This window comes from Mastomys coucha, unplaced genomic scaffold (genome assembly GCF_008632895.1).
Source record: "Mastomys coucha isolate ucsf_1 unplaced genomic scaffold, UCSF_Mcou_1 pScaffold14, whole genome shotgun sequence".
In the NCBI taxonomy this organism is placed as follows: domain Eukaryota; kingdom Metazoa; phylum Chordata; class Mammalia; order Rodentia; family Muridae; genus Mastomys; species Mastomys coucha.
In genome coordinates this window covers 38,016,210-38,041,253 of record NW_022196896.1, presented here as the reverse complement: position 1 = coordinate 38,041,253, position 25,044 = coordinate 38,016,210, and the positions used below count along the sequence as shown (strand labels likewise).

General features: G+C 36.6%; 1 protein-coding gene across 9 annotated transcripts in view; it reads left to right on the top strand.

Moving 5' to 3' along the window:
- The window catches only part of Sntg1 (syntrophin gamma 1), a 713,733-nt gene that overhangs the window by 416,965 nt on the left and 271,724 nt on the right, over positions 1 to 25,044 (top strand). For 8 of the 9 annotated variants that reach the window (XM_031366794.1, XM_031366792.1, XM_031366795.1 and 5 more), the window contains one exon: positions 20,747 to 20,881. The exons of the other annotated variant lie outside the window; for it this stretch is intronic. In XM_031366794.1, the coding sequence (XP_031222654.1) occupies positions 20,747 to 20,881 (135 nt within the window). The remainder of the gene's footprint in view (positions 1 to 20,746; positions 20,882 to 25,044) is intronic. 9 annotated transcript variants of the gene reach the window in all.

Here is a 25,044-nt window from a genome sequence, read left to right as displayed (position 1 = left end):
AGGATGAAATGTTCTATAAATATCTGTTAGATCCATTTGGTTCATAGCTTCTGTTAGTTTCCCTGTGTCTTTGTTTAGTTTTTGCTTCCATGATCTGTTTATTGCTGAGTGTAGAATGTTAAAGTCTTCCACTATTATTGTGTGGGGTGCCATGTTTGCTTTGAGCTTTAGTAAAGATTCTTTTATGAATGTGGGTGACTCTTGCATTTGGAGCATAAATGTTGAGAATTTATATTTCATCTTGGTAGATTTTTTTCTTTGACCAGTATGAAGTTTCCTTCATTATATTTTTGATAACATTTGGTTGAATGCCAATTTTATTTGATAATAGAATGGATACTCCAGCTTGTTTCTTGAGACCATTTGCTTGGAAAATTATATTCCAACTTTTTTCTCTGAGATATTACCTGTCTGTGTTACTAAGGCTCATTTCCTGTAGACAGCAAAATGCTGTATCCTGCTTACATATGTAGTCTGTTAGTCTACATCTTTTTATTGGGGAATTGAGTCCATTAATGTTAAGGTATATTAAGGAAAAGTGATTGTTAATCCCTGTTATTTTTGTTGTTAGAGGTGTAATTATGTTTGTGTGCTCATCTTCTTTCAGGTTTGTTGGAAGATTTCTTTCTTGCTTTTTCTAGGGTGTAGTTTCCCTCCTTGTGTTGTGTTTTCCATCTATTATCCTTTGTAGGGCTGGATTTGCGGAAAGATATTGTGTAAACTTGGTTTTGTTATGTAATATCTTGTTTTCTCTGTCTATGGTAGTTGAGAGTTTTGTTGGGTATAGTAGTCTGGGCTGGCATTTATGTTCTCTTAGGGTCTGTATGACATTTGCCCAGGATCTTCTAGCTTTCATAGTCTCTGGTAAGAAGTGTGGTGTAATTCTGATAGGTCCGCCTTTATATGTTACTCGACCTTTTTTCTTTACTGCTTTTAATATTCTTTGTTTAATGTATTTGGTTTTTGATTATTATGTGATGGGAGGAATCTCTTTTCTGGTCCAATCTATTTGGAATTCTGTAGGCTTCTTGTATGTTCATGGGCATCTCTTTCTTTAAGTTAGGTTACTTTTCTACTATAATTTTGTTGAAGATATTTATTAGCCCTTTAAGTTGGGAGTCTTCACTCTCTTCTATAACTATTATCCTTAGGTTTAGTCTTCTAATTGTGTCCTGGATTTCCTAGATATTTTGGGTTAGGATCTTTTTGCATTTTGCATTTTCTTTGACTATTGTGTCAACATTTTCTAAGATATCACCTGCCCCTGAGATCTCTTCTATCTATCTCTTATATTCTGTTGGTGATACTTGGATCTGTGACTCCTGATCTCTTTCCTAGGTTTTCTAACTCTAGGGTTGTCTCCCTTTGTAATTTCTTTTTGTTTGTATTTCCATTTTTATATCTTGGATGGTTTTGTTCATTTCCTTCCTCTGTTTTATTGTATTTTCCTGTAATTCTTTAAGGGGTTTCTGTGTTTCCTCTTTAAGGGCTTCTATCTGTTTACCTGTGTTCTCCTGTACTTCTTTAAGGAAGTTATTTATGTCCTTCTTAATGTCCTCCATCATTGTCATAAGAAGTGACTTTAGATTCGAATCTTGCTTTTTCAGTGTGATGGTTTATCCAGGAAATGCTGTGGTGGGAATTGGGTTCTGATGATGCCAAGTAAACTTGGTTTCTGTTGCTTCTGTTCTTACACTTGCCTACCATCATCAGGTTATCTCTAGTGCTCCCTGCTCTTGCTATATCTGACTGGAGCCTGCCTTTCCTGTAATACAGGTTGAGTCAGAACTCATCAGAGTCCAGCTGTCTCAGTGATCCTCTGATTCTGTGATTCTGGGATCCTAAGATTCTGGGTATGTCAGAATTCCTGGTGTAGCTGCCTGCAGCCACTCAAACGAATGGGTCATCTGGAATGGGGGTCAAGGCCTGAATAATTAAAGGTACCTGAAACGCTGGAAGGGTTTGAAAAAATTAGAGTAACACATGGTGTGCTTTCAGTCCACCATCATTCATGAATTCTCCTTGTTACAAGTAAACAAGTAGATAGGTAAAGCAAAACCCCTCCCCCAAGTTCGTCAGCAACTTGGCCCAATCAGCAGCTTCATCTTCAGTCTCTGGAGGCGGGACTTCCAGCGTAACTGGGACTTGGAGAGCGGTCTGGCAATTAGCAAGAGTTGGGCAGAGAGGCGTGGTTATCTGTGGCAAAGCGAGGTCTGAAGAATCAGCCCTCAGCTGTAGGAGGGTCACATCCTGGGAGTCAAGCTGCCTCTAGAGGTCCTTGTTCTCCTAATATCTTCCATCCCTCCTGATTTTACAGTCATTTCCTCTTACAAAGAGTTCTCTGAACTCTGAGGAGACTCATGAGAAGGATTTGGTAGAGACACCATTAGGAGCTGTGTTTTCTAAGGCCTCTCTCTGCCCCCCTCTGTCTCTCTGCCCCCTCTGACTCTCTCTCTGTCTCTGTCTCTGTCTCTCTCTCTGTCTCTCTCTCTCTCTCTGTCTCTCTCCACAATGGCCAACTGTGGTCTATGTTTTTGAATTTTTGAATCTATTCCTGTCTGCTGCAGGAGGAAAACTTCTCTGATGATGTCTGAATAAAACACTATATTATAAGTTTTGCAGAGTACAATTATAAGCCATATTACTGATACTTTTTTTTTAACCAGTTGAGTTTTGTTCTACTCTAGATCTCTGGGCTGTCTAGTCTCTGGTTCTTGGTCACCCAAGCACTGTTAGGTATATGTTCCCTCTCATGAAGTGAGTCTTAAATCAAATAAGATACTGGTTGGCTATTCTACAAGCTCTGTGCCACCATTGCCCTAGCATATTTGCAGGCGGAACAGATTATCAGTGTTTGCATTTCTTCTTTTGGTAGCCTGAAGTATATCTGACCACACTACAGATACTTGAACATATCGGGGAAGAATCCATGTAGGCACAATCTTGAGTTCTCCATGTTCAATGAGTTGTGTAAGTGTTGTCTTCTGCAATGGTATCCCACAGTCTGTTTACGAAAGGCAACCAATTGACTAGGTGAGCATGAGGGTTATTTGGAAATTTCAGTGGGACCTCCATAACTAAGAAGTCAACTAAATACATCCCAGTAATGGTACTGTAAGCCTTGTTTGGTTACAAGAGAACTGCATTTGGGACTCTGTCTCTCCCATTATTAGGAGATCTCATTAGACTCACCTTAAAATATTTTAGGAAGTTTACACCGCACTAAAGTTTTATACCATTCTTCAAGTGACTCCATTTCTACCTTTTCCATCTGCATTCCCTCCTTCAAGCCTGTGTTCCCTCCTGCTCTCCACCTGATCTTCTCTTTCTTGTCTCATAAAATCTATTCTACTTTCTCATCCCAGAGACACCACAAATACCCAATGTAGTCACTGCCTCTATACCTAATCTTTCTGGGTTTTGTAGGTTGTTTGCCTAGTTGCTAATATGCACCTATATGTGAATACATTATGTATTTACATTTCCGGCACTCTGCTGACAGAGGATGATTTTTTTTTTTTTAAGCTCCATCTATTTGCCCTCAAATTTCAGGATGACTTTTGTGTTTAAGAGCTGAGTAAAAATCTATTTTTAAATAGAGCACCTATTTATCCATTTTTCTGGTGAGGGAGATCTAGATTGTTTCCAGTTTCTGGATATTGTGAATACAGCAGCAATTAACATAGTTGAGCAAGTATCTCTGAGGTAGGTTAAAGCATCTTTTGGGTGTATGTGTAAGAGTAGTATATATATAGCTGGACCTTGAGGTGGGTCATTTCCCAACTTTTTAAGGAACCACACAATTGAACCACAAGCTCTGTGCCACCATTGATCTTTGAACCACACATGGTGGCTGAACAAGTTTGCACTCATCAGTAATGGAGGAGTGTTTTTATTATTTTAGACCTTCACCAGCATTACCTTTCCCTTGGGTTATTGATGTTAAATGCTCAGACAGGTGTAAGATAGAATCTCAAAGCAGCTTTGTTTTGTATTTCCCTAATGGGTAAGGGTGTTGAACATTTCTTTAAATATCTATTGCTGTAAGAATTTCCTCTTTTGAGAATTCTCTATTTAGATCAGTATTCCATTTATAAATTAGATTATTTGGTATTTTGATATTTAGATTCTTGACTTATTTGTGTATTTTGGATATTAATCCTCTGTTAGATGTGGAATTGATAAAAATTCCTATTCTGCAGGCTTTGTAATAATGATACTATTCTTTGCTTTACAGAAGCTTTTCAGTTTCATAAGATACCATTTATTGTTTATCTCAGTGTCTGAGCTTATAGCACTGTGATTGTTCAAACAAAGTCTTCTCCTGTGCCAATGAGTTTGAAGCTATTCCTCACATTCCCTTCTATCAGGTTCATGTTTCTGTTTCTATGTTGGGGTCTTTGATCCATTTGAACCTAGGTTTTGTGTAGAGTGATAAAGTATGCATCTGTTTGCATTCTTCTACACGCAGACATGAAATTTGAACAATATTTTTGAAGATGCTGTCTTTTTTTCTAGTGTGATTTCTGGCTTTTTATTTTAATTAAAAACCAGTTGTTCCAATAGGTGTTTGGACTTGTGTCTTGGACTTTAATTGGAATCTATTGATCAGTGTGAGTATTTTTGTGCCAATGCTATGGTGTTTTTAATACTATAGCACTATAATACAGCTTAAGTTAGGATCAGTGAAGACTCCAGCAATTGTTTTATTGCTTAGGATTACATCAGCTATTCTATATTCTTTTGTGTTTGCATATGAAGCTGAGAATTGTACTTTAAAGATATGAAAATTGGAGTTTTTATGGAGATTGCCTTGAATGGGAAGATGGCTTTTGGTAGGATGGCCATTTTTACTATGCTAATTCTACTGATGAATGAGGAGGAGAGATCTTTCCATTTTCTTTCTTTCTTTTTTTGTTTTTTCAAGACAGGGTTTCTCTGTGTAGCCCTGGCTGTCCTGGAACTCACTCTGTAGACCAGGCTGGCCTCGAACTCAGAAATCCGCCTGCCTCTGCCTCCCAAGTGCTGGGATTAAAGGCGTGTGCCACCACCACTGCCCAGAAATCTTTCTATTTTCTAGTATCATTTATTTTCTTCTTCAAATCCTTGAAATTTTTGTTATACAAATCTTTCACTTGATTGACCAGAGTCACCCCAAGGTATTTTATATCACTTGAGAGTATTGTGAATGGAGTTGTCCCCTAATTTTTTTCAGAGACCATTTGTCACTTATATATTGGAGAACTACTTATTTTTGTTAGTTAATTTTGTATCCGGTTTCTTTGCTGAAAGTGATTATTAGCTGTAAGAGTTCCACAGTGGATGTTATTTGATCACTTATGTACAAAATCATATCATGTGGAAATAAAGATACTTTTACTTCTTCTGTTACAATATATCCCCATGATCTCTTTCAGTTATATTCCTCTAGAGAGTGGAAAAGCTGGCCTTTAGTGGAATTGCTTTGATTTTTCTCTCCATTTCAATTGATGTTGTCTGTGAGCTTGCTACATACTGTGTTTACTATGTTTATTGAGGTATGCTCCTTATATTCCTAGTATTTACAGGACTTTTATCATGAGGAGGCATTGTATTTTGGCAAAGGCTTTTATTAAATATTTTTGAATCTATGCTCACAAGGAAAATTGGTCTATAATATTCTTTCTTTATTGGGTCTTTCTGTGGTATCTGTATCAGGGTAACTGTGGCTTCATAAAATTAACTACATTATTACCATTCTGTCTCTAATTTATGGAATAATTTGAGGGATAGTGAAGACAACTCTTCTTTGAAAGTCTGGTACAATTCTGCATTCAAACCTGGGATTTTTATGGTTTGGAGATATTTAATGACTACTACTATTTCACTAGGGGTTATACTTGTGTTTAAATTTCTTATCTGACCTGATATTGATTTAACTTTGATAAATGGTACCTGTCAAGAATGTTATGTTTCTTTTATACTTTTCCAATATAGTGAATGTCTTATTTAGGGTTATCATTGCTGTGAAGAGAAACCATGATCAAAGCAACTCTTAAGGACAACCTTTAATTGGGTCTGGCTTACTGCTTAGTGGGAAGCATGGCAGCATTCAGGGAGGCATGGCACTGGAGAGTTGCACATCTTGTTCTGAAGGTGAACAGAAGGCTGGCTTCCCGGCAGCTAGGAGCTGGGTCTCATCCCCACAGCGAAACAGTTCCCCCAACAAGGCTACACCTACTCCAACAAGGTCACAGATACTAATAGAGCCACTTCCTGGGCCAAGCATATTCAAACCACTAAAGTAAAGTACATTCATGTTGTTTTTGTCTGTTTTTTATTGATCAATTATTTTATTTATTTATATCTGAAATGTTGCCCCTCTTCCCAGTCCCTCCTTGTAGTTAAAGTATGTCCTCATGATTTCTTGTATTTACTTTATATCCATTTATACAGAGTATCTCTATTTTTTATCTGTTTAACTTCTCATTTTATTAAGTTGGATATTCTCTCTCTGCCTTTCAGTTAATTTTCATGAGGATTTGTCTACCTTGTTGATTTTTCTCAGAGAACCAACTCTTTCATTTCTTTTTGTATTATTTTCTTTGGGTCTATTTTATTGATTTCAGCCCTGAGCTTGATTATTTCTTGACATTTACTCCTCTTGAGTGTGATTAACCTTTTTTTATTTTAAAGCTTTCAGGTGTGCAGTTAATTTGCTATTATGGAATATCTTCAGTTTTTTTTTTTTTACTTACTTTCTTTCCTTCCTTCATTTTTTCTTTCTTCTTATTTATTTTTTTAATGTAAGCACTTAATGCTATGATGTGCCTCTTAGAACTGCTTTCATTGTGTCCTATAAGTTTAGATATATTGTGTATTCATGTCACTTAATTCTATACAGTCTTTAATTTTTTTACTTCTGTCTTGACATCCTTTTCATTTAATAGAGCAATGTTCTGTTTCCCTTTGTGTTGGTTCCGTTGTTTTTGATAGAGAGTTTAACCTGATAGAGTGATCTGATAGACTCCAAGAAATTCTGTTTTTGTTGTTGTTGTTGTTGTTGTTGTTTTGGTTTTTGGACTGTTCAGACATGCTTTGTGTCTGAGTGTGTGGTCAAATTTGGGGAAAAGTTCTCTACGATGCAGAGAAGAAGGTGTAGTTTTTTGTGTGGGGGTAAAATTTTCTATAAATATCTTTGAGGTACATTTGGTTTATAAAATGTGTTAGCTCCTGCATTTCTCTGTTTAGTTTTTGTCCATTTATGAGAGTGATATATTGAAGCCTTCCATTATCAGTGTTTGAGAGTCAGTATGTGATTTAAACTGTAGTAGTGTTTCTTTTACAAACTTGTGTACACTTGTGTTTGGGGCATAGATGTTAAGAACTGCAATGTCCTTTGGTAGATTTTTTGTTGTTGTTGTTGAATATGTAGTGTCTTTCCTCTATCTTCTAATTAGTTTTACATAAAAGTCTATTTTGTTAGATATTAAAATGTCTATGCCTTTCCTGGTACCATTTACTTAGCATATCCTTTTCCAATACTTTTTACCCTGAGGTGATATCTATCCTAGAATGCAACAGAAATATGGATTATATTTTTGCATCCATTCAGTTATACTTTGTCTTCTTTTTTTGAGGAAATAAGACTAATAATAATATGAACATATCAATGACCAATGATTTTGATTCTTGTTATTTTCTTGTTGGTTGTAGTCCTGATGGTGTCTGTAAATTTTGTGTGTGTGTTCTTTCGATTTTGCTGACCTGAGAGTATCCATTCTGTGTTTATGGGTGTAGTTAACCACTTGAGGTTGGAGTTTTCATTCTAGTAACTTCTGTAGGACTGGATTTGTAGATAGGTATTGTTAAATTTTGGTTTCTCCATGGAATCTTTTATTTCTGTCTATGGTGATTGAAACTTTTAAAGGATATAATAGTCTTGGCTGGCATTTGTGGTCTCTTAGAATCTGCAGTACACCTGTCCAGGTCCTTTTAGCTTTTATGGTCACTCTTCAGAAGGCAGGTGTTGTTCTTATCAGGCTTCCTTTATATGTTACTTTCTCCTTTTCCCTTGAAGCTTTTAGTATTATTTCTTTGTTCTGTATGTTTACAGTTTTCATTATTATGTGGTGAGAGGACTTTCTTTTCTGGTCCACTATTTGGTGTTTGTAGGCATCACCTCCTTTAGGTTAGAAAAATTTTCCCTTATGATCCTGTTGGAAATACTTTCAGTGCCTTTGACTTAGGATTTTTCTTGGTCCTCTACTCCTCTTACTCTTAGATTTAGTCTTTGTATAGTGTGTCAGATTTCATGGTGTTTTGTAGAAGGAATATTTTGATTTAACATTTTCTTTGACTGATGTATCCATTTCTATTATATCTCCAGTGCCTCAGAATCTCTCTTCCACATCTTGGATTCTGTTAGTGCAATTTGCCTCCATTTTGCCTCTGTAGTTCATGTTTAAATTATCTGATGTTTTCTTTTCAAAATTCCCTCAGTTCTGTTTCTTTTCTTAGTGATTTTATTTCTCATTTCTATCTTGATCACTTCTTTTCATTTCTTTCCACTGGTGTGTGTTTGTGTGTGTGTGTGTTTGGATTTCTTTAAGGATTTCATTCATTTCCTATTTTAAGGATCTTTTCCTACAGGCAATTTTAAGGCCTTTTCTTTATGCTTCAGCTATGTTGAAATATTTAGGACCTGCTGTGGTAGGATAACTGGGATCAAATGGAGATATATTGCCCTGACTGTTATTGATTGCGTTTTTATGCTGTCAACTCAGCATCTGGTATTGCGATGATTATATGTCTAGGTATGCTTTGTTTCTTGGTATCTATTTCCTCTCTGGATTTTCAGAGAGTATATGCCTGTGTGTTACCTAGTAGGAAATTTTCTTTGTACTTAATAATTGTGGCCACTGATGGCTCCAGGTAAAACATGGTTTGGTGTATTGGGAGCTTACATTTAGTAATGGAAATAGGCTAGGGATCTGAGGGAGGAGAGTAGAGTGTTCAACCAGGCAATACTTATTTCCTCACTTTTCAAAGTGGGGAGATGTGTGTCTGTGTACCAGAGGCTTTCCACGAAGATCTCTGACCTGGTCCAGTGTGAGAGTTCCGGTGAAGGGAAGCGAGCACAGGCAGGGAAGAGAAGTCACTTTTGCCACTTCTGCTGCTGGAGTTGGCTTCACCTCCATCTCTGCCGTGCTTTCCAGGTCATTCAGTTATTCCATGCTGCCCTGAACCTCGTCAGGTCAGGCTGTGCTGATGAGAAGCTGATTAGCCAATGAGGAGTGTGGTGCAGCTTCAGGTGGTGTTTTGGGAAAGTAGACCTCTCCCCTCCAAGTGTTGCAGCTCTTAGAACAAAAGGCTCAGATGACAGAGTAGTTCTTGTACATCTTTAATTCCCTGGATAGGATTTCTATACAGTTTTGGGGATGATTCAGGATTCAACAGCAGGTACTTCCCATTGGTTTGGACTGAGAGCTTGGGGAAATGTTATTTGCATGTAAGTAGGCTTGTTAGGTAATGCCAATACGTGACCAATATCACACACCTTTCCTGGAGGGGGGGGCTGTGGGAGACTGTGACTGTAACAGGAGCCAGGGGCCCAGGAGGCATGGTCGAACACCTTCAGTCCCATGCAGGAGGAAATTACCACCCAGCTGGTCTTAGGGGGTTCCAGACCTCTTGCTTGACCAGGTTGCCTGTACAGCCTATCGCCCCACAGGGAGACAGTGAGAGTTCACACCAGAACCAGGTCTGATATTGTACTATGTAAGAGAATGGGGTGGATTTAGTGGAACAGAGTAAGAGGGAAAGATCCACAGAAAGCCTACCAGCTAGTCTATAGGTTAGTAATAGGTGCCTTCTGGAACTGGGGGTTTAGACAAAGTAACAAGTACAGGGAGGCAGGTTACAAGTGGATGGTCTGTAGGGTTTATAGGAGATGTGGTAGGGATACAGCTGGTGTTCTGTTGCAGAGCCAGGGATGATATTGAGGAGTTTGCTAGGGGGTGGCAGCAGGAATAGTGAAGGTCTTCAGTTGGCTTGCCTGTTTGTCTGGTCTGTTTTTCATGTGTGTTCCCAGTGAATGCCTGATGGTTTTGGAGGCTGTAGTAATGGGATTAGATGGGGGAAGGAAGTATGGGAGGGAAGATCTTTGTGATTCATTGGGATAAACTCATAGTAGAAATGGAGACTTCCAGAGAGGTTTTGTTTGAGTGTTTGGTTGGTTGGTTTTTGCTACAGAGATAAATAAGGATGAGATTCAGGGTATTGGATCTGGAGGAGAATCAGGAGAGTTATTGATATGCTGTTAGTGTCTCTAATTGTTAAATTGTGCCTTATCTCATTTTAGTTGTACAATCTTGGGTTTTTTTGTTTTTGTTTTTCCTGTTACGTTGTGGATATTGTCTGCCAGAGTAGATGGTGGATGTTGTCAATATATATGATATTGTCTACAGAGATTTGTCCTTGATTTTGAATGAGTTCATTTATTAAGTAAGCAAGCAAGAGTAGAATAAAAGAACAAGAAATTTAAAAGAGTCGCAGATCTGACACTTACCTCAATCAGTAGAAATTTCCTTGTGAAGCCCCAAGAACCAAAACAATGAACCATAGCTCCCGATAAACAAAGAGGGTCTCAGGAAGAACATTTTGTCCTGGCTGAGACTTCCAATTAATGGTTCCTAACATAGGTATTTTTATATCATGAAATAAACAGTAGTTTTGCTATGAAGATGCCTGGGAATTATTTAGCTTCCAGTTGTGTTAAAGGACACATGTTTTAGTCAAAAGATTTACTTTCCTTATGTTCTGAAGGACATGGTATTTTCATTTTGTATTATATTCCTTTTCTTCTGTAACAAGATTGGGGTAGGGCAGCGATCCCTGAGCAAAGTACACTGGATGAAATGTTAAGTCAAAAATGCTTATATCCTAAGTGAGGGTCTCAACTTTATCTTTAGAGCCAACTTCTTAGTGAGCTTAAACAACCCATGACAATTTATTCATGTAATGTATATGACAAGATTTCAGAGGACAATCTTTGTTCCTTTTATTGCCTTCCAATTAGACTGAGAATTTTTAGTGCTCCAGCTGATCTGAAAGCTTCTAGAGTTTTACATCTTTACCTCTATATTGCTTTGTAATTCAGGGATGACTTATGTATGTTACCATGTCCAGCTTTACACGAGATCTGAGGATCAGACCTCAAACCTTCATATGTCTAGAGCAAATGATTTCATTATGAAGCCATTTCTCTAGCCATAATTATATATTCTTATAGCACTTCCCTTTCCTTGCAAACATTACACTCTTGTAAATAGTAAAGGAATCAGAAACTGTGTAGGTGGGAATGAGACACCATGACCTAGACAAAGACAGCAGGTGACATACTTTATAAAAGTGGATTGTGATGAACTTTTCAGATTGCTATGAGATTTCCTAGACCTCTTTTTGAGGAAAATTGCCTTTCTGTCTTTGTCTGGGATACTTGCTAGATTCTAGTTAAAGTGCAAATGATTTTTTTTTTTATTACAAGGCATTATTATGACCATCTTATTCCTGCTTCCATGGTAGCCTTTATTTTCTCATTGCAATGAGACCTATAGGATTCTGAACAACTTTAGACTAGTACACTAGTTCTAGAACACCATATTCTTGCTCAACATGGAAGAATGACTTTTTCATCTCTGTCTGGATCTGCAGCAACACATAACTGTGAACTAATCAAATTCTGAATGCTTTCAAATCTATGAAGATGGCTCAAAGACATTCTTTGAAATGTATAGGCTCATAGCACTTATGTATCCAGAAATCATAAAATAATCAATATAGCCATTACATTATCTTTGAGGAAGTCAAGTATTTTTATGAGATGTCAAGTGTTGTTTAATTATTTGTTTATATATAATGTCATAACATACAACTTGGAATGCCTTACAATAAATTTAAATCTCTTTTAAGGTCTATATTGTTGTAAAATATATTAGAATCTAAGGTATACTAAACCAGGCCTATATACTCTTGACTGTCAATAAGAAATGAGAGTAAAAAATAAATGGTGATGTCCACAAGATCTGTAATGTTACCAAGTGAGACTGGAGAGATGGTTCAGCAGTTGAAAGCCTAGTGGTTTAGTTTTCAGTACCTACATGGTAATTTCAAATTGCCCTTAGCTCTATTCTAGTATAGTCTGTACTTTCCTCTGACTTCTTCATATACTAGGCACTCAAGTAATACACAGTCATACATGCATATGTGGAGAATATTCTTATACTTACATTCTTATATAAACAATTTTATTTATATAATAAATAAAATTAAATAAAGGATGGAAGTAGAAGCCAAGGCTCTTGCCTGTAAAGAAATTGAAGAAATTTGATTAGATAGTGTCTATTTAAAAGTACCTTAAGTAATGAATATTGATTTCTCTTTTTTCTTTTGTTTGCGATTATGATTTAATTTCAAAATTTCTTTCTTCCCTTTCCTCCAAGTTTTTTATATTCATGACTTTTTAAAAAACTAATTGATATGACATGTATATTTGTATATACACATAATTCCTATGTATAACCTATAAAGACTGTTTAATATTAGTTGCATGTTTGTTTTGAGGATTGACCATTTACACTTGACAACCAATTGGTATGATCTTCCCTGGGTGTGCTACTACTCTCACTCCTACTACTAGCTTTACTCAATTATCCTGTAGTTCTTTATGTGGGTTTGGGTCTTCCTGGGATTTTCTCTATGCAGTTCGATATGCTCATTTATGTCCTTGTTCAACTCATGTTTGAACAGTTGTGTTGATGAGATATTATGGGTATAGCTTCTGCAATTGCTAGGAGATACAATCACAATCTCACAGCAAAGGATCTGATTTTTTGGCACTTATATTCTGTCTACCTCCTCTTCCACAGTGCTTTAGGTGTGGGAATGTTTTGTAGATTTATTATTTGGGATTTGACTTTCAAATTCTGCATTTTAATTGGTTGTAGTTTAATGTTTTGATTTCCATCTGATACAAAGGAAATTTCTTCGACTAAGGGTGAAGACCACACTTATCTATGTGTATAAGGACAAATGCTTACAGATTTCTTTCAGAGATTATGCTGGTTTGATTAATTAGAGGTTTGTTTATTCTCCTCTAATAATTATGACCTATCTAACACGTAGTAGTCAACTAGATTTTCAGTCCCAGTCATGGATACTATTTTTCTTTTCAGTAGGTGATAAGTCTTATTAGAGAGATATTTGTTACTGCCAAAATATATGTGCTCTTACTATACCAGTAGTAGTGTTGTATTATATTGGTCATTGATGTCTTTCATAGATATCATGGCTGGGTAGGACTGTTGGTTGTCTTCTTCATTTAGAAACTTGCATGGTGCTTCTGGTACCATAAAAGTAGTTCTCATGAAGTGGCATTCAGGTCTTCCTCTTGCTGGTTCCATTTAGACATCCTCTGTGGGCTCTCAGATACCAGTCACTTGCTGGATAGTCCTCTGTAGGGTCAGATCAAAAATTCTTGTAGGAGGGAGAAGAAATGTAAGCCAAAAGCAAAGAAAATCATTTTTTTAATTGTAGAAGAATGTCTTCTCAACCTAAAGAAAAAGGTGTCTAACATGGTATAAAAAGCATACATAACTCCAGATACACAAGAATAGAAAATTTCCATAAGTCATGATAATCAAAATAGTAAGTATACAGAACAATAAAAATATTAAAAGCCACAGGGATATAAACAAGTAACTAGAATAACAAGCCCATTAATATGAAACCTGACTTTTTAATGGAGACTCTAAAAGAAGAACGACCAGGGAAGGAGTATACATTCTGAGAAACTGAAGATGCCAATCACGGCTATGATACCCAGCAAAATTATCAATTGCAATTTACAGAAAAAGAAAAATATCCCAAAATAAAATCAATGTAAGCAACTTATATCTACTAATCCAGCTTTCTGTACAGAAGACATTAGAAGGAAAACTCCAGTCTGAAGATGATAACTATATGCAACAAAACACAAAGAAAAAACAATCTTAGAACAATCAATCAAACGAAGGAGAAAAATCCACACCACAACAACAAGTAACTGGCATCAATAACCACTTTTTACTGATACTTATCACTATTAATAACCTCAATTGCTTAATAAAAGGCACAGAGTAACAGGCTGGATTAGGAATACATGAAACATAATCTATGTCTGACACTGCTCTAGTGGCTGAAAACCCAAGAATAGGTAAGTTGTAGGCCTACAATCTCAGATACTGTTATTCTGCCAAAGAATATAGCAATAAATTGACTCCCAGTGACATATCACAATACTCATAAATCATTTCCTTACTCAGCAATCATCTGAAAAGCATTTTCTTGCAATATTTGGGAACTAATATGGAGACCTACAACTGCACAATGGATAGAGTGTAATATTTTATAACAATAGAGGAAAAGAAAAATGAATATAAAATACAAATGTATGCTAAAATTGTAAGCAAACAATGTATTGGGGAATATTTAATTAATAAGAGATTAGAATTTTGGATCTCTGAAGGCTGCTTGATGAAAGAAATCGTGGAAAAAGAGAAAGCAAACTTCTCTATGTAATAGAGCATTCTAGTCCTTCAGTTTATGGCTTTTGGGGAAAATAATTTACTTTGATCAAATTCAAAGGAATCTGTTACTGAATTTCCCCTTCATTTGCCCAAGGGTTTTCACTTGATGGGCATCTGGGTTAAGGCAATGGTGTCATTTTAGTAATTTTTCATAATAGTTCATGAGTCTTTAACTGGTTAAAGATATGTCAGTTGCTTAGAGAGTCATCCTTAGATAATTTTTGCCAGAAAGAAATGAAGGCAACTACTAGAGAATACAGAACTAAACTAACCCCCACCCCAACCCCCACACTGTCCATCTTCAGTGTGGCTTCTGCTTCTGTACAGTTAGAATAGATTGTGAGAGAATAAAGTGAATTACTATTTCCTCAGCAGACACTAAGTCATATGCAAATGGTTATCAAAAAATAAAGTACACACCCAAATTTTCTCAGTTTTCCTTGATCTCGCAGAGAAATATTGATACTAGGGCAGCTGTCTATCATTTTTTTATGCTCTTTGCTCAAATTCAAAACATTTCCTTGGCAACATATATAGTTAAAATTCCTTTTTCCTCTTCATCCTCTAGTAAAAGAAACAAACTTAAACAGTGCATAGTTCTTGGAGGTGTCACTATCACCCCTTGTGTCACAACACTAATGTATGTGTGTGTCTATGTGTGAATATGCATACATGTACATATATTATATATGTATTTAAGCTCATGATGTAATGTTTCTCTACTGTGTTTTCAAACATCCTTAGTGTTATTTATTTCTCCTTCTTTAGTCACCCCCTCTACAACCTGTTTTCCCTCTTCCCTAGTTAAAGTTCTTCTCCCCACTTTCCCCCTCTTAGCACCTATAGACATGCCCATCACCATCTCTAGAGACCATCTTCCATTCTTCCACAGTTCCTTTTACTTTTCTACCTTCTTAGATTATTTCAAATTATATACTTACATTTAAAAATTCAGAGCTCTTAATAGAACACATCCCAAGTACCAGCAAAGAGGGGATGACAGTGAGTGAGATATAAAGTGAATAAGTAGAACAAATTGAATTTAAAAAAATTCAGAGATGTGGTTTACAAATTAGAGACATGTGTCACATTTCTTTGTGTGTATAGCTGACTTTATTCCATATAATACTTTCAGTTTCTAGCAATTGATCTATAAATTTTATTATTTCATTTTTTATAGTTGAATAGTATTCCATGTTGCATATGAAATACTTTTTTGTTATCCATTCATTAGTTAAAGGGCATTTAAGCTGTTTCTGTTTTCTCTCTATAATGAATATGGAGGCCTATAGAATTATTTTGGAGGCAGAATATAAAAAAAGTTTGGATATATACCCAGGAGTGATATTGCTGAATCTTATGCTATGTCTATTTTTACCTTTTTAAAAATTCTCCACACTTATTTGCATAGTACTGCCCCAATTTTTAATCTTCTTAACCTAGGATTTTTGGTCACCGGAATAGAAGAGTCTCCTAAAACTATACTGGCTATTGCCATTGCCCTTGTTTTACTTCCAGAATTTAAAGGTTATAGCTTATTACTGAAAATGCAACATTGTTTTCGAGCCAGAATTGGAGTAATTCAGCTGGAATGAGTCTCAATGTCTCCTCCAAGAAAACTGTATTGAAAACTCCAATAGAACATGTCCTTCAATATTGAAATATGCTATGCATGCTGACAAGGGAGAGGAGCAATTGGAAGTCCTTCTCAGCTATAATACTTGTGAGAGCAACAATGATTGGCCCTGAAAGGTATCTCTAGTGGTGGAACGGAAAACTGCGTATTTTGGAGATAATCAGCAGCTGTCTAACTGGATGTAAAGCTTGCTTGATGGAAAGGAATTTATACTTTGTATCTAGCCAACTACTTATGGCTGGGGTAGTCACAGGTGCTAAATGTCTACTAAAGCAATTTTTCTAAACTAATGTAATTTCTAACTATATTTTAAATACTTCTTCATATGTCCATGAATAGATGATATATGTAGCTTTTAATCCTCATTTTAAAAAGAAGTTGAAAATAAACAAACAAATAAAACCCCCAAAGCTTCTTTTTTACAGTATAGATCCACAACTGGTTAAAATACAGAGAATATGGGATTTCTAACACCATTCAATATATCTATATGCGACACAGCCCTGTATCAGAGGGCATGGAGGGGTGCTGCTTAATGGCTTTATCCCCATGGCTTGCCAAGCATGATTTCTTAGAGAACCCAGGACCACCAGACCAGGGATGAACAACCTATAATGAACTTGACCCTCCCTCATCAATCAGTAGTTAACAAAATGTCTTACAGCCAGGTTTGGTGAAGGCATTTTCTCAACTGAAGTTCCCACATTTTACATAACTCTAGTTTATATGTCTAATTGACTTAAAACCAGCCAGCACAACATATTAATCTAGTAGTGTATAATGTTTTCTGATTTTGTATTTTTCATTGTTGCAGCTATATTTTTATTAATTATTTTATTTACATTCCAAAATGTGTCCCTCTTTCTGGTCCCCACTCCATGAGTTCTTCTCTCCATAACCTGAAGGGGACCAGCCTGCGGTCTTTCTTCCTCCGTGGGTAAATATACCAGCTGGGTTAATTGGGTCCTGGGAAGGCAAACGGTTAACAAGGAAGGACACAGACGCCAGGTAGAAGTGATAAGAGAGAGATTTACTGAAATTCACTCAGTATTTATAGTTACGCTAGGAACCAGACCCAGAGGAATTCGAAACTTGCTCATCTTAACAGAAACAGGAGAAAATCCATTAACACCAGACCAGAAGGAGATCTTGAAAGGAAGATCCGGTAAACCTTTAACATAAGCATGAGACCTGCTAAGTCTATGATCTAAGGAGCAGCAGTCAGGACTCCTCCACACAGCAGGTGCTCAACTCCAGCTTGCAGCCTGTCGGGGCTGCTTTACAGAACCAAGTCACTCCCAAGCAATAAGGGGGGGGAGAGGAGTCCACAATAACCCTCCACTTTGCTTCTTAGAGAGTGCTTCCCCACCCACCAACTTCCACCTCATCCTGATAGCATCCCCATCCCCTGGGGCATCAAGTTTCTACAGTAGTAAGTGCATCCTTTCCCACTGAGGGCATAGAAGGCAGTCCTCTGCTACATATGTAGCAGGAGCCATGGACAGGCATATTTATGTTCTTTGGTTGATGGTTAAATCTCTGGAAGCTCTAAGGAGTCTAGGTTACTTCACACTGTTGTTCTTCCTATGGGGTTGAAATCCTCTTCAGCTCCTTCAGCCCCTCCTTTCTCCCTTAATTTCTGTATTCTTATGTGTGGTTTTTTTTTTTTCTTTTTTTGGTATGTGTGTGTATATGTATGTCAATGTCTATATATGTATATTTCTTTCTTTTTAAAAATTTTTTCCAGTTTGTTTTCTGAAGAGAGGGAGAGAAATAAAATCATGGAGGTATGGAGTTGGACAACTACGGAGAAGGGAAGGATCTGGAATGAGATGAGATAGGAGAGACTATAGTCAGATTACATTGTATAATAAAAAATTTTCAATAAAAATATTATGGTTTAATTATCCAGAATACTGATCCTCACTCAGAGGAAAAATGAAAGAGGTTTGTGAACCACTGGCAAAGAAAAATCAATCCATATCAAATGCATACATAATCTGAGGCATTTCTGGCAGCCTGTTCCTATGTCTCTTTGTGAGACTTCAGTCAGTAATTGTTTCTAACCTATAAAAGGAACATTGTGCACAACATATACTGTCTCATCACACAAAGCCAATGCAAATTGACTGAAAATTTTAGCTCACATTCCAGGTTATGATGTTATAAACTTCAGTGTTTTTACTGTACATACAAAGTTATTAGCTCCTACAGAAATATAAAGGCTTGATTTTAGGAAACAAGGCTTTTTAATATTCTGTAGTACCATTCCATAGAGTATAAGACTAACACACTTTTGGATTGTGTGTCAGGATGGTTGATTTTAAAAGCTACTATTTGATTTTTCTGACTACAGTTTCAAAATATATTGAGTAAATTTCAGCTTGAGATGAGAACAAAATTTCCAACAGTTTTCAAAATGTGTATAAATGTTCTGGTTTTTTTTCGGAGTTCTAAGGACTGGTTGATACGAGAGATCATCAAGACCCAGAAAACCATTGAAGATACCATGTATTTTGAATTCAAGATATTCAGCTGAGATTTAATGCTTTGTGTAAAAATAACCACATACCTCTGATTACCATGCTCCCCAGAAAAGAATGACCCTGTAAATAGCAATAATAAATGTTAAATGTATTTGAGTAAACGGTATAGAACATTTTAATGAAATAGACTTCATCATTTAACTACACACTATCCTTAAATAAAATAAATTCATACCATGATGTTTTATCCATTGAACAAATAGTTATTAAAGATAGGTAGCTGCCGCAGGCCAACCAATCTGGGCCTCCCTCAACCTGCAGGAGAAACAGGGTCCTAGTCAGGTCGACAAAGCATAGGCGAAGAAATGATGACAGAGACGATTAGACTTTTACAGTCATTGCAAAAGAGAAATGAGAAATCTGGCAGCTCAGCAGATGAGGTACAGTTGAGGCCACCTGAAACACACTGGGTCTAAAGCAGCCACCTCTTCTGGACAGGTGCTGCACCCCATGGGCCCAAGCATTCTGGGCTTGGGGGGCTGTGGACTGCATGAGGCTCAAAGCTCTAATCTGAATGAATAAGTCTAAGTCTAAGTCTTGGTCCAAAGTGAAAACCAGGCTTATATATAAAACAGAAAACAGAGTGAATGACAAAAGTCATTTAGGCAGGTGAGGGCCACATCAAGGTCGGTAAGATCAGGCATTCAGGTGGGAAGCAGAAGAGCAGTGGTGCTCTTCCATCTGGGGCTATTTTGGCAGTCCCAAACTAAACTCTCTGGTATGTCTGTCTTCTGAGAATTCTTACTATTTGCCTGACCTCTGTTGCTAACTCTGAGGACACCCTGTCTGATAAGGCAGCTTCCTTGTGAGAAATTCCAAGCTAACGAAAGCTTGGTAACACATTTGGATACATCAGAATGCTATGCTGGCCAGGGAACAATGTTTAATCTTAGTTTTAACTAAGATTGGGGTACCTTTACGCCTGAATAAGAAGGCATGTTGAGTATTGGAAAGACTAATCTGGAACACGTCTGATTTAGGAGATGCCAAGGACTGACTGAATACCCAGGAGGCACAAACTCCCTTTGAAGTCATAAGGCCTCTTGCACTGGAGTAGATGAGTGGGCGTGGCAGGTAGCACCTTTGATGTAGTCATTGTCCCTGTTGACTTCTTGATTCACAGTAAGAGTAAGGAAAACAAATTTAGAAGTCCTTGGTCTGTTTGCACAGTTTCCAACCAAAATGCTTAAACAAAAAGATGAGCTTCCAATAAAACTGTATCAACTTATAATAAAACCTGTTTTTTAAAGTATCTCTGTTCATTTATGTAGTCTACAAAACTCTCATCTTTGTCTTTTTATAGGTAGAGTTTATTTGTTTATTGTTGTTTTTGGTGTCACAAGTAGAGGTGATAACATACTGTAAACTTAAGTAAATCCTAAGCATGTAGTTTCAGTTTTGAATTAAATATCAGAGATAGAAAGTGACTTAATGCTCAGTGAGGAAAGAATGAGGCATGAAGACCAGATTTTTCAGGACTGTTCTTTCTTATCTTTCTTTGGAGTAACTAGAGTTGATTATACACATGGAGAGATCTATCTATCTATCTATCTATCTATCTATCTATCTATCTATCTATCTATCTATCTATCTAGATTATATATACCACAAACTATAATACAAACCTTAAAAGGTTGAATTCTATGCAAAGTAAAATGCATTACCTTTATATTTAAAGTATTCAACAATAATTTCTTCATTTATCAGTGTAATGCAGTATCTTTGATGCAGCCTGAGTCTCAATTTGGTCTCTCTGGCATGGTCTCCATTATCTGAAACTCCATATTCCTTAAAGTGGTTATCCATTCTTTAGTGTCTCTGTGAATTCATGTGTGAGTGGCTGAGAGTATTGCTGTTAGCTTACAAGTGTTATCCATCACATTTTGTTGTAAATAGTTTTGAGAATTATAACCTGTGAATTGAGCATTTTTTTTCTTTTTTGCTCTTTTTATCTGAAGACAAAGACAGGTGTTTGCTTGCTACAAGATGGTAATCAAGAACCTTTTAAAGTCCGGCTACACCTTGGCAGAGACCTGCTGATGCTACAGGAGCAGGATGTGCTGTGTGTGTCTGGTGAGCCTTTCTATTCTGGTGTAAGTAGCTCTTCCATTGGCTTTTTTTTCTTTTTTTCTCTTTTGGCTTGTGTTTTTTGATAATGAAAATGCTTGTTCATAGAAAACTCTGAACATATTTTCTCTTATTCTTGGAACTTAGTCAACGAGCCTGTGAATAATTTTTGTTCACACTGCTCAGTAAGCTATGCCCTTGTTTGAGAAAACTGATTTATGCCACAAGACAAAACAGTACAGAGAATTCTCACTTTGTCTATTGAGTCCTTGCTGCCATACAACAGTGAGTGATAGCTGCATTTTCATATCATGAGAAAGTAAAAGTCTTATTAAGGTAACACACTTTCAGGGGTGGTATTGAAAGTGATGGTAGAAATCATCTCCCAATGTCCTTGAAGAAAGAGAACCAAATTCACTAAATTCAGTATGAATTCTTTTCTCCTGAGACTGTATCTGAATGGAGCTGTAGATATATAGGAGAGAATTATACAAGATCAGTTAACAACAAACACTCACTGTTCTAACAGATGTGTGATGGACTACTGAACCCAGCCTTAGGGGGGAAAAACAGAATCAAAAAACAAAATCTTGTTTTATCATATCAATTGGGAAACATCTTTATAGTATATCACACTATGAAAGCCATCCTTAAGTGAGATTTTATTTTATTAGATAAAATGTTAATCATAAACAGTGTGAGTTCTACAGTTCATCATTCATTATATTCCATAACTGAAGACCTCATTCACTTATGTTCACTCAAGGGGGAACTACATAGAAAGCATGTAGCTTCTCAGCATGGACACTTAGTTTATGCTTTGCTGATAGACTTCCCTTGCAGAGTTAGGGGGTGGTGAACAGTGCTGATTAGACTCATCATATCTTTTCTTACTAACACCCTTTAGGAGTCACACAAGTTCTGAAATCAATAGTCTGTTGCTAGCTTAAAATAAGGAACATTTCACAAACTGTTAACTATTCTTTTTACAATCCATTTAAATAACCCTAAACCATGGGCTCACTGTCAAGGCTGGCTAACCTGTTCTTGTGAGCTTGCTTATTAAGAGAGCTCTACTTGATTCCTTTCCTTTGGTTTTCTAGAGAAGAAGAATGATTCACTTAACTCTGCAATACAAATATCTTAGAGGTTGTAGATGATTGATTTTTTTTTAAATTAGTAAAATTTGATACTTTACTGCTGAAATAATAGGATTGATGTGAAACTTGTCAATTAAAAGACCTCAAACACATGGATCCACATTTTTGTATGTAAATTTCAATATAAACAAGGTACAGAACTCAGAATGAAGGAGAAATTTATCATATCAATGACAATAAAGGCAAAACAAAATGTTTGACAAAATTCATCTAAAAGAAACACTGTCAGCAAAATAAGAACAATGTTTTTGATGCGGGGCTGTACTGAACACGGTCTACTAACTACAGCAAACATCTATTTGAAACTGAAATAAGTTGGTAATCATCATGAGCCTCACTTTGTCGAAACCCTCCTCTGGGTGTTCCAGCTGGGATAGCAATTCAGAATGTTGGCACAGAATATGCTATTTATAAAGGAGCAAGCAGAACTGATGCATTTGCAGGTTTTATGATTTGGTACAGAGAAAATTCTAGGAAGTCTACAACAGATGGAAAATGCAGAAATTTTCAAGACGTTGGGGAAAAAGAACAGTATCTTAAGATAATTATGTTCCCAAAGCTAGCAACAAGCAATCAAAAATGAAACTTTAACAAACTATAATTCTTTTAAAGATGAATTTGACATGTGTAGAGTACCTGATGCTGCAGAACCTGACAAATAAAAATAATTGAAGTAAACAAAGTAATAGAAGAAAAATAACAATGATCAATATGAATTAAAGGTTACATATTGTTCAGATATATTCTCCCAAATACCTGAAACTGGACTAAGCCAGAATATAAGTTTTATAATAGTCAAAATCCTTTTGTTGGTGGTTTAGTCCCTGGGAGCTCTGGGGATACTGGTTGGTTCATATTGTTGTTCTTCCTATGGGGCTACGAGCCCCTTCAGTTCCTTTAGTCCTTTCTCTAGCTCCTCTATTGTTGACCTTGTACTTAGTCCATTGGTTGGCTGAGAACATCCATATCTGTATTTGTCAGGCACTGGCAGGGCCTCTTAGAAGACAGCTATGTCAGGCTCCTGTCAGCAAGCACTTGTTGGCATCCACAATAGTGTCTGGGTTTGGTGACTGCATATGAGATGTATCCCCAGATGGGGCAGTCCCTGAATGTTCTTTACTTCAGTCTCTGCTCCACATTTTGTCTCTATATCTCCTCCCATGGGTATTTTGTTCTACATTCTAAAAAGGACTGAAGTACTCATACTTTGGTTTTCCTTCTTCTTGAGCTAAACCACCAACCAAAGAGTACACATGGAGGTACCTATGGCTCCAGCCGCATATGTAGCAGAGGATGGCCTTGTTAAACATCAATGGGAGGAGAGGCCCTTGGTCCTGTGAATGCTCGAAGCCCCAGTGTAAGGGAATGCCAGGACAACAAAGCAGGAATGGGTGGGTTGGTGAGCAGGGGGAGGGGGAATGGGATAGGGGTTTTTTGGAGGGGAAATCAGGAAAGGGGATAACATTTGAAATGTAAATAAAGAAAATATCTAATAAAGAATAGTATTTTGTTTCACAGAAGCTCGATTATTCCCTGCTAACATTTGTTTTAATTGAAACAGGGTAACGAATCATTTCCTATGGCTACTAATAGATAAATGAAATACATTGCTTCCTTTGTCCAATGTCTACATAAAGGATCCCTTTAATCCTCTCCACATTACCTACCTATAAATCACTAAACAGTTGAAGAATACTAATTTAGGAGTTTCTGAAGAACAAATGACTCAATGATGGAGAGGTGGTGAAAGAGAGAGTTGTTAGGCCAATTAATTACCAGAAAATTATTACTTATCTTCTTTTATTCCACTAGAGTCCAATTAATATGTCATAAACAATAAAATACTCATGTCTACTTATTGGAGGAAAAAATAATAGTCAAAACCATCTAAACCAAAAAGAAAAAGTATATAATGCTAATACTTCTGGATTTCAAAACCAATGTAAAACAATATTCTTCTGTACTTGGACAAGCAGAATTTCTGACAAAATTGACATCACAACAATTATAAATGGCTTGAATGCAAAACCCATTATTGCTCCTCTAATTGAACACCTGGGTTGTGAAACCTCTAAGATCTGAAGTTTAGCCCACAGATGTTCATTGTGGTAGGCTTTAAAAAATACTGTCTGACTTTACTTCATGTATTATTACTGTCTTTTGGTCTAGTGCAATATCAGCAAACTATGACATATATCTTTCACTTTTACTCTACTATTATGAACTGTACTCACAACCCATAAAACAAAATTAATCTTTCTGCTTTTAAGTTGTATTGTCAGGGGTGATAGACAATCTTGCTTGTTAGCCTGAGACACCAGGAAAAAGGGAATCTTAGTTAAATTGCTGACTTTATCAAATTGGCTCGTAAACATGTCTGAGGGGCATTTTTATAAGTGTTAAGTAATATTGAAGGGTCCAGTCTAATGTGAGAAGTACCATCCCTAGGCAGGTGGGTCTGGGTATACAATAAAGGTTACTTAGGGATATAATAAGAAGTAATGAAATAAAGAGTCTATGAAGTTAAAAGTAAGCAAGAAGGGGTATATGGGAGGATTTGGAGGGAGGAAATGGAAGAGAAGGAAAGAAAGCAATTATACTATAGTCTCAAAAGTAAAACAAATAGTTAAAAAAGGAAAGATAAATATTTGCCTGGGAGCAAGCCTATGAGCAATGTTCCTCCTTATTCTCTGCCTGCTGGTTCTTGCCTTGGTTTGTGCCTTGGTTTCCTTCTAATAAGTCAAATAAACTATTTCCTCAAAGTCCTTTTGGCCAATGTTATATCATAGCAGCAAAGATGCAAGCTAGGGCATGAGTAATACTTTCATGGTTATGAGAACAGTAACTAATGGGGTGCCCTTGTCAAAATCAGTTGGAGCATAGTCACTGTACTCACTTAAGCCCCAGCCCACTGTTTGATGCCAGCAACATACTTTTTACAAATCTTGTTTTTCAAAATAACTTTCCGTGACAGGTTCCTTGGTATCCCATACAAATTATAGAATGGAGGTTTTTGGTTTTTTTTTTTT